Raw genomic sequence first — 13,063 nt, 5'->3', positions numbered from 1 at the left:
ATGGGGCCGCAAAAATGCACATGGATGTCATCCGTATTTTTTGCAGATACAAGCTTTTCCCACCGCAAAATAATACGGTTGTGTGAATGCAGCTTTACTCTTAGGGTTAATGCACACAAAAAAAAAAAAAAAAAATCTGTGTCAGATCCGCATTTTGTGCGGGTCCGATGCAGACCCATTCACGTCAATGGAGCCGCAAAGGATGAAGAGAGCACACAGTGTGCTGTCCGCATCTGTATGTTCGTTCCCTTACACCCACAAAAAAAAAAAAAAAAAAAGAACATGTCCTATTCTTGTCCGTTTTATGGACAAAGATGTTCTTTAGAGGGCAGGATGTTCCATTCAGCAAAATGTGGAACACACATGGCCAGTATCTGAGTTTTGCACATCGCAAAACAGGCTACAGTCTTGTGCATGAGCCTATATGTTAATTTGAGAATACGGACTGCTCCGTACACCAGCATGCTTGCCAAGTCACATGCAAGGCTGGATTAAAGGACTTTTACTGTACATGATGGAGTAATGACCAGGTCCACCTCTCTGAATTCCCAAGGAGTTGGGAGAAAGAATTGCCTTTGTTTTGTGCTCAAAGTGCGCCTGCCAAGCACAAATCACATGCAGCCCGGTGTCTGGCATACACAGCATTGTGAGAAAGATTTTATGGTTTCCTTTCAGATCTGGAAAGAAAAGGGTAACGGAAGCAAGATTTAAGGGAGTTCCTGTATGGAGAAAGAAGGAAAACCCAAAACACCAGGTACACCTAGGTAGTGTATAGCAACAGGTTGTTCTTGTGGAAAGTGGGATCAGAAAATCCCAATACATGAACTACTAAAGTGCCATATTATGAGAAAGGAGTACAAATTGGGAAAAAGGAGGGGATTTGTCAACAGTGCCGATGGGATGGGTTCTGGCTGTGGGTGCTTAAAAATGCTGAAGCAGTAAAAACAAATGTCTGCAAAATAGTCAAAGCTTTTCACACTGGCACACAGCTTTCCATCAGTTCTGACCTGCTGGATGGGTGTTCTAATTCTGGAAGAAAACATTCTGTCTTAAAGGGATTATCCAGCTTAAGGAACCCATTTTCATGTACCCTACAAGGAAGTTCTGAGTTAATAGAATGTAGTTGCCTCATCCGGCACAAATTCCGGCTGTCGGCCGAAAAACAGACTGTAGGATCCTCATGTCTTGTTGGAGGTAGGTTACAGATTCCATCATTTCATTCATTTAAATGAGGAATGTGTAATGTATAATTTGCCCAATGGGGCCGCTATCTCCACAGACTACAGTAAATCACTGGAGTCCCAGCAGTGGGTAAGTTGTGACCATCTTATGGTTAGAGAACCTTTTTAACAATCAGGGATTCTTTGAAGTTGACAACTCTTCTAAGGGCTCATGCACACAACAGTATTTTGCGTTCAGTATACTGGCCGTTTTTTTTGTTCAGTTTGCGGTACATATACTGAACCATTCACTTCAATGGTTCAGCAGAAAAAAAAATTAAGTTTCTCCGTGTGCATTCCGTTTCAGTATTTCCGTACCGTGAAGAGATATAACATGTCCTATTCTTGTCCGCAAATCACAGTGCTTTGCTCCATTCAAGTCAATGGGTCTGCAAAAAACTGCATCCGTATGTCTTCCGTATCCGTTCCATTTTTGCAGAACCATCTATTGAAAATGTTTTTTCTATGTAATTACTGTATACTGTATATGGCATACGGAAAAGAAAAAAAAAGGGACAGCATAACACTTAAAAACCCATACGGTAGTGTGCATGAGCCCTAGGGCTGTGTTCACACAGTCTCTTCTTCATATTCAGCATATGCACTCATCAACACTCCCAATGCACACACTGAATATATCCATAGGCCCCCATGCATCGAGCATATACCATCCTTTGGGCTGCTATGTGCTGTCGTTACAATTTTAGCACTAATCCCATCCATGACATGCGATTTTGCAGACACAGCTTCTGAACCTGCGCAATCCCAGTGGTGTGACCATATATCAAGACGAGCAAACTAGTTACGTCAAGGTGCACTTAAGGATATTGATACATTTTGATGAAACCTGTTATCCAATCCCTATAATGACCCCCAGAATAGCCCTCCTCTAGAGTATACTTACATGCTCCCTGGCACCCGCTTCCCTCCGGGTCCCTGCACGGCTGCAGGTGCTGGGGTGCACGTAATTATGCTCTAGAGGAGGGACCCGTGCATTCTGGGGGTCATTATAGGGATTGGATAACCCCTTTAACTCTTCCATTTTACGAATGTACGAGTACTCACTCTTCTCTTCAGCCTCTCTCTTTCCTTCAAAGTCAAGGTGTCTGCTTTAGCGATGACTGGGACTATGTTGACCTTCCCATGAAGTGCTTTCATGAATTCCACATCCAATGGTTTCAATCTGAAAAAGAAAACAGGGCACGTGTGAGTAACATGTTCTGTCAAATATAACTGGAAATGTACAGGGTTTCTCCAGAGTATTAGCTTTTTTGCCCTAGCAAGCCTGATCCCATCACCACTTCACTGGTTGTCCTACCTCTGACCATTTTTAGTAGGTATTAGCCCTGCTGTCCTGGAAATGCTTTAGCCCAGTCAGTATTACCATTACAAATTGTGCCTAGTCATAGTCGCTCAGATCTCTATGCCTGTCCATTGCCCCTGCTTCCAACACATCATACCTCTCGTGTTATTCACGCCACCATTTAGTGATCTTAATGTTTTGGCTGCTTTGTGTACATTAAAATAATTTCCCCAGCTTCTTCAAGTCATTTCTGAAGCGTAAATTGGTGTAGGCAACGTATCAATGGTCTTTAACACAATTTAGATTAAATCCACTTTCTATAATAAGGGGTTAACCTGCAGACAGGTCAGTGGCGGCTCCAATCATTATCTACATACCCTCTAATACACAGTATAGAAAGATTACCTTGCTGCTAAGCTGCTTGTTAGAAAGAAGATGCAGCAGACGGCCATATCACAACGGACAACCCACATTTAATAAAAACGACTAGATTTAATATCACTGGGCTTGACAGGAACGGAAAAACATACAGTATCTCACAAAAGTGAGTACACCCCTCACATTTTTGTAAATATTTTATTATATCTTTTCATGGGACAACACTGAAGATGACACATTGATACAATATAAAGTAGTCCGTGTACAGCTTGTATAACAAGGTAAATTTGGTGTGCACTCAAAATAACTCCACACACGGCAATTAATGTCTAAACCTCTGGCATCAAAAGGGAGTGCTCCCCTAAGTGAAAATGACCAAATTGTGTCCAACGCGTCAATATTTTGTGTGGCCACCATTACTTTCCAGCACTGCCTTAACTCTCTTGGGCATGGAGTTCACTAGAGCTTCACAGGTTGCAACTGGAGTCCTCTTCCACCCCCCCCATGATGACATCATTGAGCTGGTGGATGTTAGAGACCTTGTGCTCCTCCACCTTCCATTTGAGGAGGCCCCACAGATGCTCAATAGGGTTTAGGTCTTGAGACATGCTTGGCCAGTCCAGCACCTTTACCCTCAGTTTCTTTAGCAAGGCAGTGGTCGTCTCAGAGGTGTGTTTGGGGTCATTATCATTTTGGAATACTGCCCTGTGGCTTAGTTTCCGAAGGGAGGGGGATCATGCTCTGCTTCAGTATGTCACAGTACATGTTGGCATTCATGGTTCCCTCAATGAACTGTAGCTCCCCACAGCTGGCAGCCCTCATGCATCCCCAAAACCATGACACTCCCACCACCACGCTCGACTGTAGGCAAGACACACTTGTCTTTGTACTCCTCACCTGGTTGCCACCACACACGCTTGACACCATCTGAACCAAATAAGTTTATCTTGATCTCATCAGTCCACAGACCTGGTTCCAGTAATCCAAGTCTTTAGTCTGTTTGTCTTCAGCAAACTGTGGGCTTTTATCTTTAGAAGAGGCTTCATTCTGGGACGACAGCCATGCAGACCAATTTGATGCAGTGTGCAGCGTATGGTCTGAGCACTGACCCACCCTTTAAACCTCTGCAGCAATGCTGGCAGCACTAATACGTCTATTTTGATATGACGCGGAGCAGGTGTACTCAACTTTTTTGTTCAGCCATACCGAGGCCTGTTCTGAGTGGAACCTGTCTTGTTAAACCTCTGTATGGTCTTGGTCACCGTGCTGCGGCTAAGGTTCAGGGTGTTGACAATCTTCTTATAGCCTCGGCCATCTTTATGTAGAGCAACAATTCTTTTTTTTTTCAGATCCTCAGAGTTCTTTGCCATGAGGTGCCATGTTGAACTTCCAGTGACCAGTATATGAGAGAGAGCGATAACACCAAATTTAACACATCTGCTCCCCATTCACACCTGAGACCTTGTAACACCGACGAGTCACATGACATCGGGGAGGGAAAATGGCTAATTGGGTACAATTTGGACATTTTCACTTAGGGGTGCACTCACTTTTGTTGCCAGTGGTTTATTAATGGCTGTGTGTTGAGTTATTTTGAGTGCGCACCAAATTTACACTGGTATACAAGCTGTACACTGACTACTTCACATTGTGTCAAAGTGTCAGATCTTCAGTGTTGTCCCAGGGAAAGATATAAAATATTTACAAAAATGTGCGGGGTGTACTCACTTTTGTGAGATACTGTAGATAGATTTTCCAGAATTAAAGGGGTTCTTGCGGTCTGCATCAAGATCCTTCACAATACTCATTTATGAGGGTAACTGTAATGTATTTCTTTTACCTATTATATTGCTCCTATCGTCTGTTCTGGGCTGTGATCACATGACAGTTAGTGTTGAGCGAACTTGTGTTTTAAGTTGGGCGTCTTAAGTTCGGGTTATCGAAGTATCCCGTTATGGATTCTAAATTCCGTTATGGTCCATGGTAGCGGAATCCATAATGGAATACTTCGATAACCCGAACCCGAACTTAAGACGCCAAACTTAAAAAACAAGTTTGCTCAACACTTACGACCGTGTCCTTGCATCCTGTGATGTCATGTCCATGGGCGTGTCAAAGCAGCAACAGGGGCAGTGATAGGGGGGGGTGTATGTAACTAGCTGGGTGGGAGGAGCTATGTATTGTTAGGGGCACTGCTGGAGCTGTGGCAGAGAAAGCAGAAATGCATCACGGGTTTGGTTCTAGGCTCTAGATGACTACACTTAACCCTTAGAGGACATGGGGATTTTCCACTTTTGCGTTTGTGTTTTTCACTCCGTGCAGTCCCAGAGTCATGACTTTTTTATTTTTCTGTTCACATAGTCTTATGAAGGCTTATTTTTTGCGGGACAAGTTGTACTTTCTAATGGCACCCTTTTACGGTTGCATACAATGTAGTGGGAAGCAAGAAAAAAAAAATCCAAAATGGGGTGCAATTACAAAAAAAAAAAGCAATTCACACTTTTTTTTACGGCATTCACTTTGCGGTAAAATTGACCTGTAAACCTTCATTCTCCAGGTCAGTATGACGACAACGATACCACACTTGTATCGTTTTTCTTGTGTTTTAATACTTAAAAAAAAATAAAAAATGAAAAACCTTGAATTTTTTTTTATTTTTTATCACCATATTCTGACCCCTATAACGTTTTTGCAATTATGCGTAGAAAGCTGTGTGAGGGCTCATTATTTGCAGAGAGATACGGTACTTTTCAGTGAAGTATTTTGAAGTGTGTGTGACTTTTTGATCAATTTTTAGGAGGTGAAGTGACTGTTTTTAATTTTTTTCCATTACGCCATTTGCTGTATGGGATTAATATTGTTATATTTAAATAGTGCAGGCATTTTTGCACGCAGCAATGCCCATGAGGTTGTTTTTTTTTTTTTATTATTTACACTGAGTGATTATAACGGCCAATCATTAGATTTAACCATTGTGTGGTATATTCCACTAATAGCTGCCGAAGCCTGCTTGAGACTTCGGGCTATTAGTACAATGTAACAGGTTCCCCGATCGGCTCCAGCTTCTGGACTGCTCAGATGGCGTGGTCACATTTGACCATGGCAGTTGAGAGGTGAAATGCATGCGAACAGCCTTATGGCCTTGTTTGAAACAACAGAAACCCAGGTGCCATGTTTAAAGACGTACATATACGACAGGGGTTAAGGCCATGATTACAATGGCAAATAGAACTATCATTAACTTATAATTGTAGCATGCTGTTGTAAAAATGCTCATTACTGATGGTAAGACTGGTAACGTTCACTTGTACCAACATTTCACTGAATGCATGGCTACCTAGTACATGGCTCTGTCAAGAAATAATGAGTTTCCTTGTGCAAGTTTCACCCTGATAGATATGTTCTTTAGATCCACCGCAACAACGAGGAACTGTATATGGGCTACTTAACCCCTTCACTACCAAGCCACTTTTCACCTTAAGGTTTCTTGCACACGACCAAATGTATTTTGCTGTCCGAAAAAAAAAACGGATCCGCAAAAAATACGGATGACATCCGTGTGCATTCCGTATTTTGCGGTACGGAACAGCTGGCCCTTCATAGAACAGTATTTTCCTTGTCCGTAATGCGGACAATGATAGGACATGTCCTATTTTTTGGCGGAATGGAAATACGGACATACGGAAACTGAATGAACACGGAGTAACTTCCGTTTTTTTGCGGACCGTATGCGGAATTATTATCAATGGGTCCGAAAAAAAACACGTTCATGTGCAAGAAGCCTAAATCCCAGGCCGATTTTTGCAAATCGGACATATGTCACTTTATGTGCTAATAACTTTGGAACGCTTTTACTTATCCAAACCATTTTGAAATTGTTTTCTCGTGACACATTGTACTTCATGACAGTGGTAGATTTGAGTCGATATATGTCACCTTTATTTATAAAATATTCAAAAATGTACCCAAAATTTAGAAAAATTCCCAATTTTCTAAATTTCAATTTCTCTACTTTTAAAGGCTACATGCACACGACCGTATGTGTTTTGCAGTCTGCATATTGCGGATCCGCAAAAAAAAAAACTGATGCCATCCGTTTGTTTTTTTGTGCATCCATTGTACCAATGCCTAAAACGGACAAGAATAGGACATGTTAAAAAAAAAATTGCAGGGCTAAGGAACGGACATACTGATGCGGACAGCACACGTGTTTTTTGGGGACCCATTGAAATTAATGGGGCCGCATCCTATCCGCAAAAAAAAAAACAAAAAAAAAAAAAACGGAACGGACACTGAAACAAACAACGTTCGTGTGCATGTAGCCTAAGACAGATGGTATTACCTCATAAAATGGTTATCAATCAACATTCCCCATATGTCTGCTTTATGTTGGCATTATTTAGTAAATGTCATTTTATTTTTTTAGGATGTTAGAAGGCTTAGAATTTTAGAAGCAATTTTTTCAAATTTTCTACAAAATTTCCAAAACCATTTTTTTAAGCACCAATTCAGTTATAAAGTGATTTTGAGGGGCTTACGTAATAGAAACCACCCATAAATTGCCCTATTTTAGAAAGGTGTTCCACAAAAATTAAAGAAAAATAGAGGTGAAATTTAAAATTTTAATTTTTTGTTGATTTTTTTTATGGTAATCAATTCTTGCAACACAGCAAGGGTTAACAGCAAAATAAACCTCAATATACATTATTCTGATTCTGCAGTTTACAGAAATACCCCATAAGAAATACCCCATATGTGGCGGTAAACTGTCCTATGGGCACGTGGCAGTGGTCAGAAGTAAAGGATCGCCATATGGATTTTGGTAGAATGGTTTTTAGGCACTATTTTGTATTTGAAAAGACCCCAACGTACCCCTACAGTGGAAACCCTCAAAAAGTTACCCCAGTTTGGAAACTATTTTTGATTTTTGGATTTTGATGGATTGGTTTATGGGCGCCATTGGTTTTTATTTTTTTAAAGATCATCTTATGTGGGGGCTCATTTTTTGAGGGATGAGGTGATGTTTCCATTGGTACAATTTTGGGTATAATAAGACTTTTTAAATCGCTTGGTATTACACTTTTTGTCAGGCGAGGTGACAAAAGGCTGTTTTTTGTTTTTTTGTTTTTTTTTTTACAGTATTCCCCCATGGGCGGTCATCTCATGTGATATTTTTATACTGCTGGTTGTTACAGTTTTGGCGACATGCAATGTGTAATTTTTGTTAAGTTTTACACAGAAAAAGCATTTTTGAACACAATAAAATCTTGTGTTGCCATTTTCCGAGAGCCATTTTATTTTGGGCTATTGTCTTAGGTAGGTGCTCATTTATTGCAGGATGAGATGACTGTTTGATTGCTACCATTTTGGGGTACATACGCCTTTTTGATCGCTTGGTATTACACTTTTTGTGAGGCAAGGTGACCAGAAAATGGCTGTTTTGGCACTGTTTGTATTTTTTACGGCGTTCACCTGACGCGTTGGATCATGTGATATTTTTATAGAGCTGGTTGATACTGATGCGGCGATACCTAATATGTCTACTTTTCTTTTTTTCATTCATTTTGGGAAAAGGAGGCTTTTTTTTTTTTTTACTTGAAACCTTAATATTTTTATTGTGTAAAGCTTTTTTTTTTTGTCCCAATCTGGGACTTGAACTTTTGGGGGTCTGATCCCCTGTACAATGTATTTGTATTGTAATGCATTGGCTGTAAGTGTATTACACACTGTAATATCCAGGGGGCAGGATCTCACAGGCTCACATGGAAGGCAGCCATGATGCCTAAGGAAGGCATCGTGCTGCCTTCCATGCCATCAGGTCCCCGTCACAGCAGTGCGGGGACCCGACGGGAACTCCCTCCCTCCACAGACATCACATCTAGGGTTAATGCGCAGGCAACGGTTTCACCGATGCTGGCGCATACAGGGACTGCCGGACCCCTGCAGTTGCAGCTCCTGCGCCCGTCTGATCAGCATGCCATAGCTCTACAGCGCTGGTATTTTAAACACAGTCCAGGCGCTGGTACTGTACGGGTTAAAGGGAATGTGTAATCAGAAAATTACCTATTATGTAAATCACATTTTTACGTTTAACCATATATTTTAATATACTTTTTGATGATGTTCTCTATAGTAACAAATAAAAACCATAAAATCCTGCAGTTTTCACATTGGCAACTTCCCGACAATCACCTGCTAAATTGTCACGTGTAAAGGGACCTGAATATGGAGACTTATTTCTATTGTTGCGACATTTTAGCGAGTCAGCGATTCTGGCTTTGCTCACACTACTCAATCCAGTAAAAAGAAATCAACAAAAAGAACCATAGGGGATGTATCAGGACTTGTATGGATCTAGGAACATTAGGTGTGAACACAGCCTTATAGAACAAACCTCTATTTATACAAAAATAAATAAATAGGATAGAAATTCATAAAAAGAAATTTTAGGAGAAAACACAAGTAATAACTTACACTATTATGGACAAAAGTATCGGGACACCTACACATTACACCTCAGGTGCTTTTATGACATCCTGTTCTAAACCCATAGACATTATTATGGCGCTTTGCAGCTAAAACAGCTTCCACTCATTTGGGAAGGCTTTCTACAAGTTTTAGAGCATGCCTGGGGAAATTTTTGCCTACTCATCCAGACGAATATTTGTGAGGTGAGACACTGATGTTGGACGAGAGGGCCTGGCTTGCAATCTCTGCTCTAATACATTTATGTGGTTGAAGTCAGAATTCTGTGACGGCAAGTCAAGTTCTTCCACACAAAACTTACCCAACATTGTCTTTATGAACCTTTGCTTTGAGTACTGGGACACAACCATGCTGGAACAGAAAAAGGGCCTTACCCAAACTGTTCCCACAAACTATGGAAACTCACGCCAAGAAGCTCCTGGCTCACAGGTTTTGTGCTGATATTAATACCAGAGGAGGTTTTGAGCTTTGCAGTTATTGAGTCAACACAGCATTGGCGATTTTTCCGCACTGTGCCCCAGTTCTCATGACCCCGCTCTGTAACTTTATATGGTTTCCACTTCATGACTGAGATGCTTTGGTTCCTAAACACTTCCACTTTATTGTAATACCACTCACAGTTGATTGTGGAATATATAGGAGGAGGGAAAAGTAATTTCATGAACTGACTTGTTATAGTGGTGACATCCTATTCCAGGACCACACTGGAATTCAGTGAGCTCTTTAGAACGAGCCGTTCCTTCAGAAATGTTTGTAAAGGCAACTGCATGTGTGCTGGATTTTATACACCAGTGGCAATGGGATTGAATGAAACGCCTGAATTCAGTGATTAAGAGGTGTGTCCCAATAATTTTGTCTATATACAGGTGAAACTCGAAAAATTTGAATATCGTGCAAAGTTAATTTATTTCAGTAATGCAACTTAAAAGGTGAAGCTAACAGATGAGAGACTCATTACATGCAAAGCGAGATATTTCAAGCCTTTATTTGTTATAATTTGGATGATTATGGCTTACAGCTTATGAAACCCTAAAGTCCCAATCTCAGATACCCTTTGCTCAGGGATTATGGATTACTTAGCTGACTAGAGTGTGACACTTTGAGCCTAAAATTTTGAACCTTTTCACAAAAGTCTAATTTTAAGCTGCATTAATGCAATTCCTTTTCATTTGCATTACTGTAATAAATGGACTTTTGCACAATATTCTAATTTTTCGACTTATATATTATACTGTGAGAGTAATTAACTTATGTTACACAGATATATCTATACGTTTGTTGAATTTATTTACACTTCAATATGCTAGCTTCAGTAGTCTAGAAGAATGTTACCTTTTATCATATATTCCACTGTAACAAAGACTAGAATTAAGGTCATCTGAAAAGAAGGGAAGACATCAGTCTGTTAGGAGGAGATTCCCAAAATTGGCTTGGACACATCTCGGCCATCTGGCTCATCGATATCCACATTTCTTGGAATTTCAAGAACACAGGATCACAAGACATTTCACAATTTTCATCAAATAGTTTAAACAATAACATAAAAACTCCCTATAACTCCCTTTTTCCTGTAGCCAATTTGGATACTATACTCCCCCTTACTTCTTTTCAGATGACCTTAATTCTAGTCTTTGTTACAGTGGAATATATGATAAAAGGTAACATTCTTCTAGACTGCTGAAGCTAGCATATTGAAGTGTAAATTAATTCAACAAACGTATAGATATAATTGTGTAACATAGGTTGATTACTCTCACAATACATATGTATTACTGATAAATAAGTTTCTCCATCACAAGTTGGTGACTTGTACATTACCCGTGTCCAAACGGTGAAATAAAGTAGAAGCAGCAGTGCACACGGTTATCAATTATATGGCGTCTGTTCAGACCACTCTCGTCATGAAGGTAGCGCTCAAACTGGTTATCTATGTATTGAATGATGGTTTTAAAACTGAAAGGAGGAGGAAAAATATAATGTTCATTAGATGCAAGGCTACACTACATGATAACTTCTTACATTTCACAACTTTTCATTATTTTCTGTGAAGGTCAGTAAGCGATCAAACTGCGAGCTGAAGGAGTGGAGCCAGCTGTTATAACAGAGGCTCATCCTCCTCCTGCACCAAGATCACAAACATCAAATCCTAGGAAATGAGAGAGCCCGAAATGACCAGGGCTTCCTGCAGAATACGCATGCACGGTGTCAGCACAGAGACCAGGCGCTGGAGCAATTAAGACAGGTGACATTACTATGTGACCCTAGGGAGGAAAAGTGACCACACCAGCTAAACATAGAGCAAACGAGAAGCTGAGAAAGTACGTCAGTCCTAATGCTGGTATTCCAATCGTCTGTGCTAAACAATATAACGTTAATAACCGGGGCTCGATTTTCAGTCCAGTTACTTGTAGACCTTCTTGAATACTGGTAGTGGTTCGGCCGCCTTCTTCTTTGGAAGCCATTCAGCTGTTATCACAGGATATGCCCTCAGAGACCAGGTGCTTCCCATCGCATGATACAATGGCCAGTGTTCGTGAAAAATAAAACCGAAAAAACACACAGCAGGAAGTGACCTCATATGGCCAGAAATGACTTCACTCATTTCTTGTTATTTCATGCACCAATATGTCTGTAAAATCACAGGAGAACTAGAAATTTCATTTCACCAATGCCGTTCTTTCATAATTGGTTCTTTACATCAATCTCTTATTTAGGGGCCGTTCACACAGTGTCTTTAGCAGGCAGAAGTTGGCACGGATTGCACATACAGAAACCGCTTTCCACTGTATTCAATGGGATGCCGCGGTTTATTATCGCAGCAAGAAGGGACATGTCCTTTATTGGCACAGCGATAAACCACAACTGCGTGCACAGCAGCGGGACTTCCCATTGAAGGAAATGGGTGTTGGTTTCCACGTGGCCGCCCTGCAGTTCTCTGGCATGCAAGCTACCCCCAATTCTGCCAAAAACAAGGAGTGAAATCTTACAAGAAGGTATGATGGAAACGATCGACCACCTTCTCTGTTTTGGAGCCATTCCAGCTTTAATACTGATGCCAAATACTAACCATTTACAAATTTTGTCATCTCCACCAGGGGGCAGCGATGCCGTCTACTGTACCACAGCAGCCAATCACTGGTCTCAGTGTTCTAATGCCGTAGACTGCCTGCAGTGGTATCAGGGACATCACTGCTGCAGCCAAAACAATATGTCACGGTTCCAGGGAGGACTGAGCAGGAACACTGGATCAGATCAGATGAGGCTTGGAAAGAACTTTTTTAATTATTATTTTAAGGGCTGTTTCACACGAGCGGATGCCATGCGTGACATCCGCTCCGTGAATGACAGCCAAGACCCGATGCAGACTGCAGAAGCACAGAGCAGTAACATGATTGATAATGCTCCGTGTCTCTCTGATCTCTTTACTACGAAATCACAATGAGATAAAGTTGTCACCCTGATTTCATAGTAAAGAGGTCACAGAGAGGCACGGAGCATTATCAATCATGTTAATGCTCCGTGCTTCTTTAGTCCGCATCGGGTCTTGGCTGTCATTCACGCACGGCATCCGCTCGTGTGAAACAGCCCCAAGAGTTCCACAGACTGGAAGAATAATAAAAGAGGACCCATCCGCTCACCTGACTTGCCTGTTTTATTAGCCTTTTGCATTCCCCAT

The 13,063-nt window shown here is 41.1% G+C and overlaps 1 protein-coding gene across 4 annotated transcripts in view; it reads right to left on the bottom strand.

Annotated features, from left to right (window-relative positions):
- LOC122924465 (septin-2A) overlaps positions 1-13,063 on the bottom strand; it is an 85,715-nt gene that overhangs the window by 39,055 nt on the left and 33,597 nt on the right. For all 4 annotated transcript variants that reach the window (XM_044275562.1, XM_044275561.1, XM_044275564.1 and 1 more), the window contains 2 exons: positions 11,206-11,340; positions 2,286-2,403 (listed from right to left, as the gene is read on the bottom strand). In XM_044275562.1, coding sequence (XP_044131497.1) covers positions 2,286-2,403; positions 11,206-11,340 — 253 coding nt within the window. The remainder of the gene's footprint in view (positions 1-2,285; positions 2,404-11,205; positions 11,341-13,063) is intronic.

The sequence above is a fragment of the Bufo gargarizans genome, chromosome 1 (genome assembly GCF_014858855.1).
Source record: "Bufo gargarizans isolate SCDJY-AF-19 chromosome 1, ASM1485885v1, whole genome shotgun sequence".
Classification (NCBI taxonomy): Eukaryota; Metazoa; Chordata; class Amphibia; order Anura; family Bufonidae; genus Bufo; species Bufo gargarizans.
Note: the sequence above shows the minus strand (reverse complement) of the source record. Positions and strands in the feature narration are given on the sequence as shown.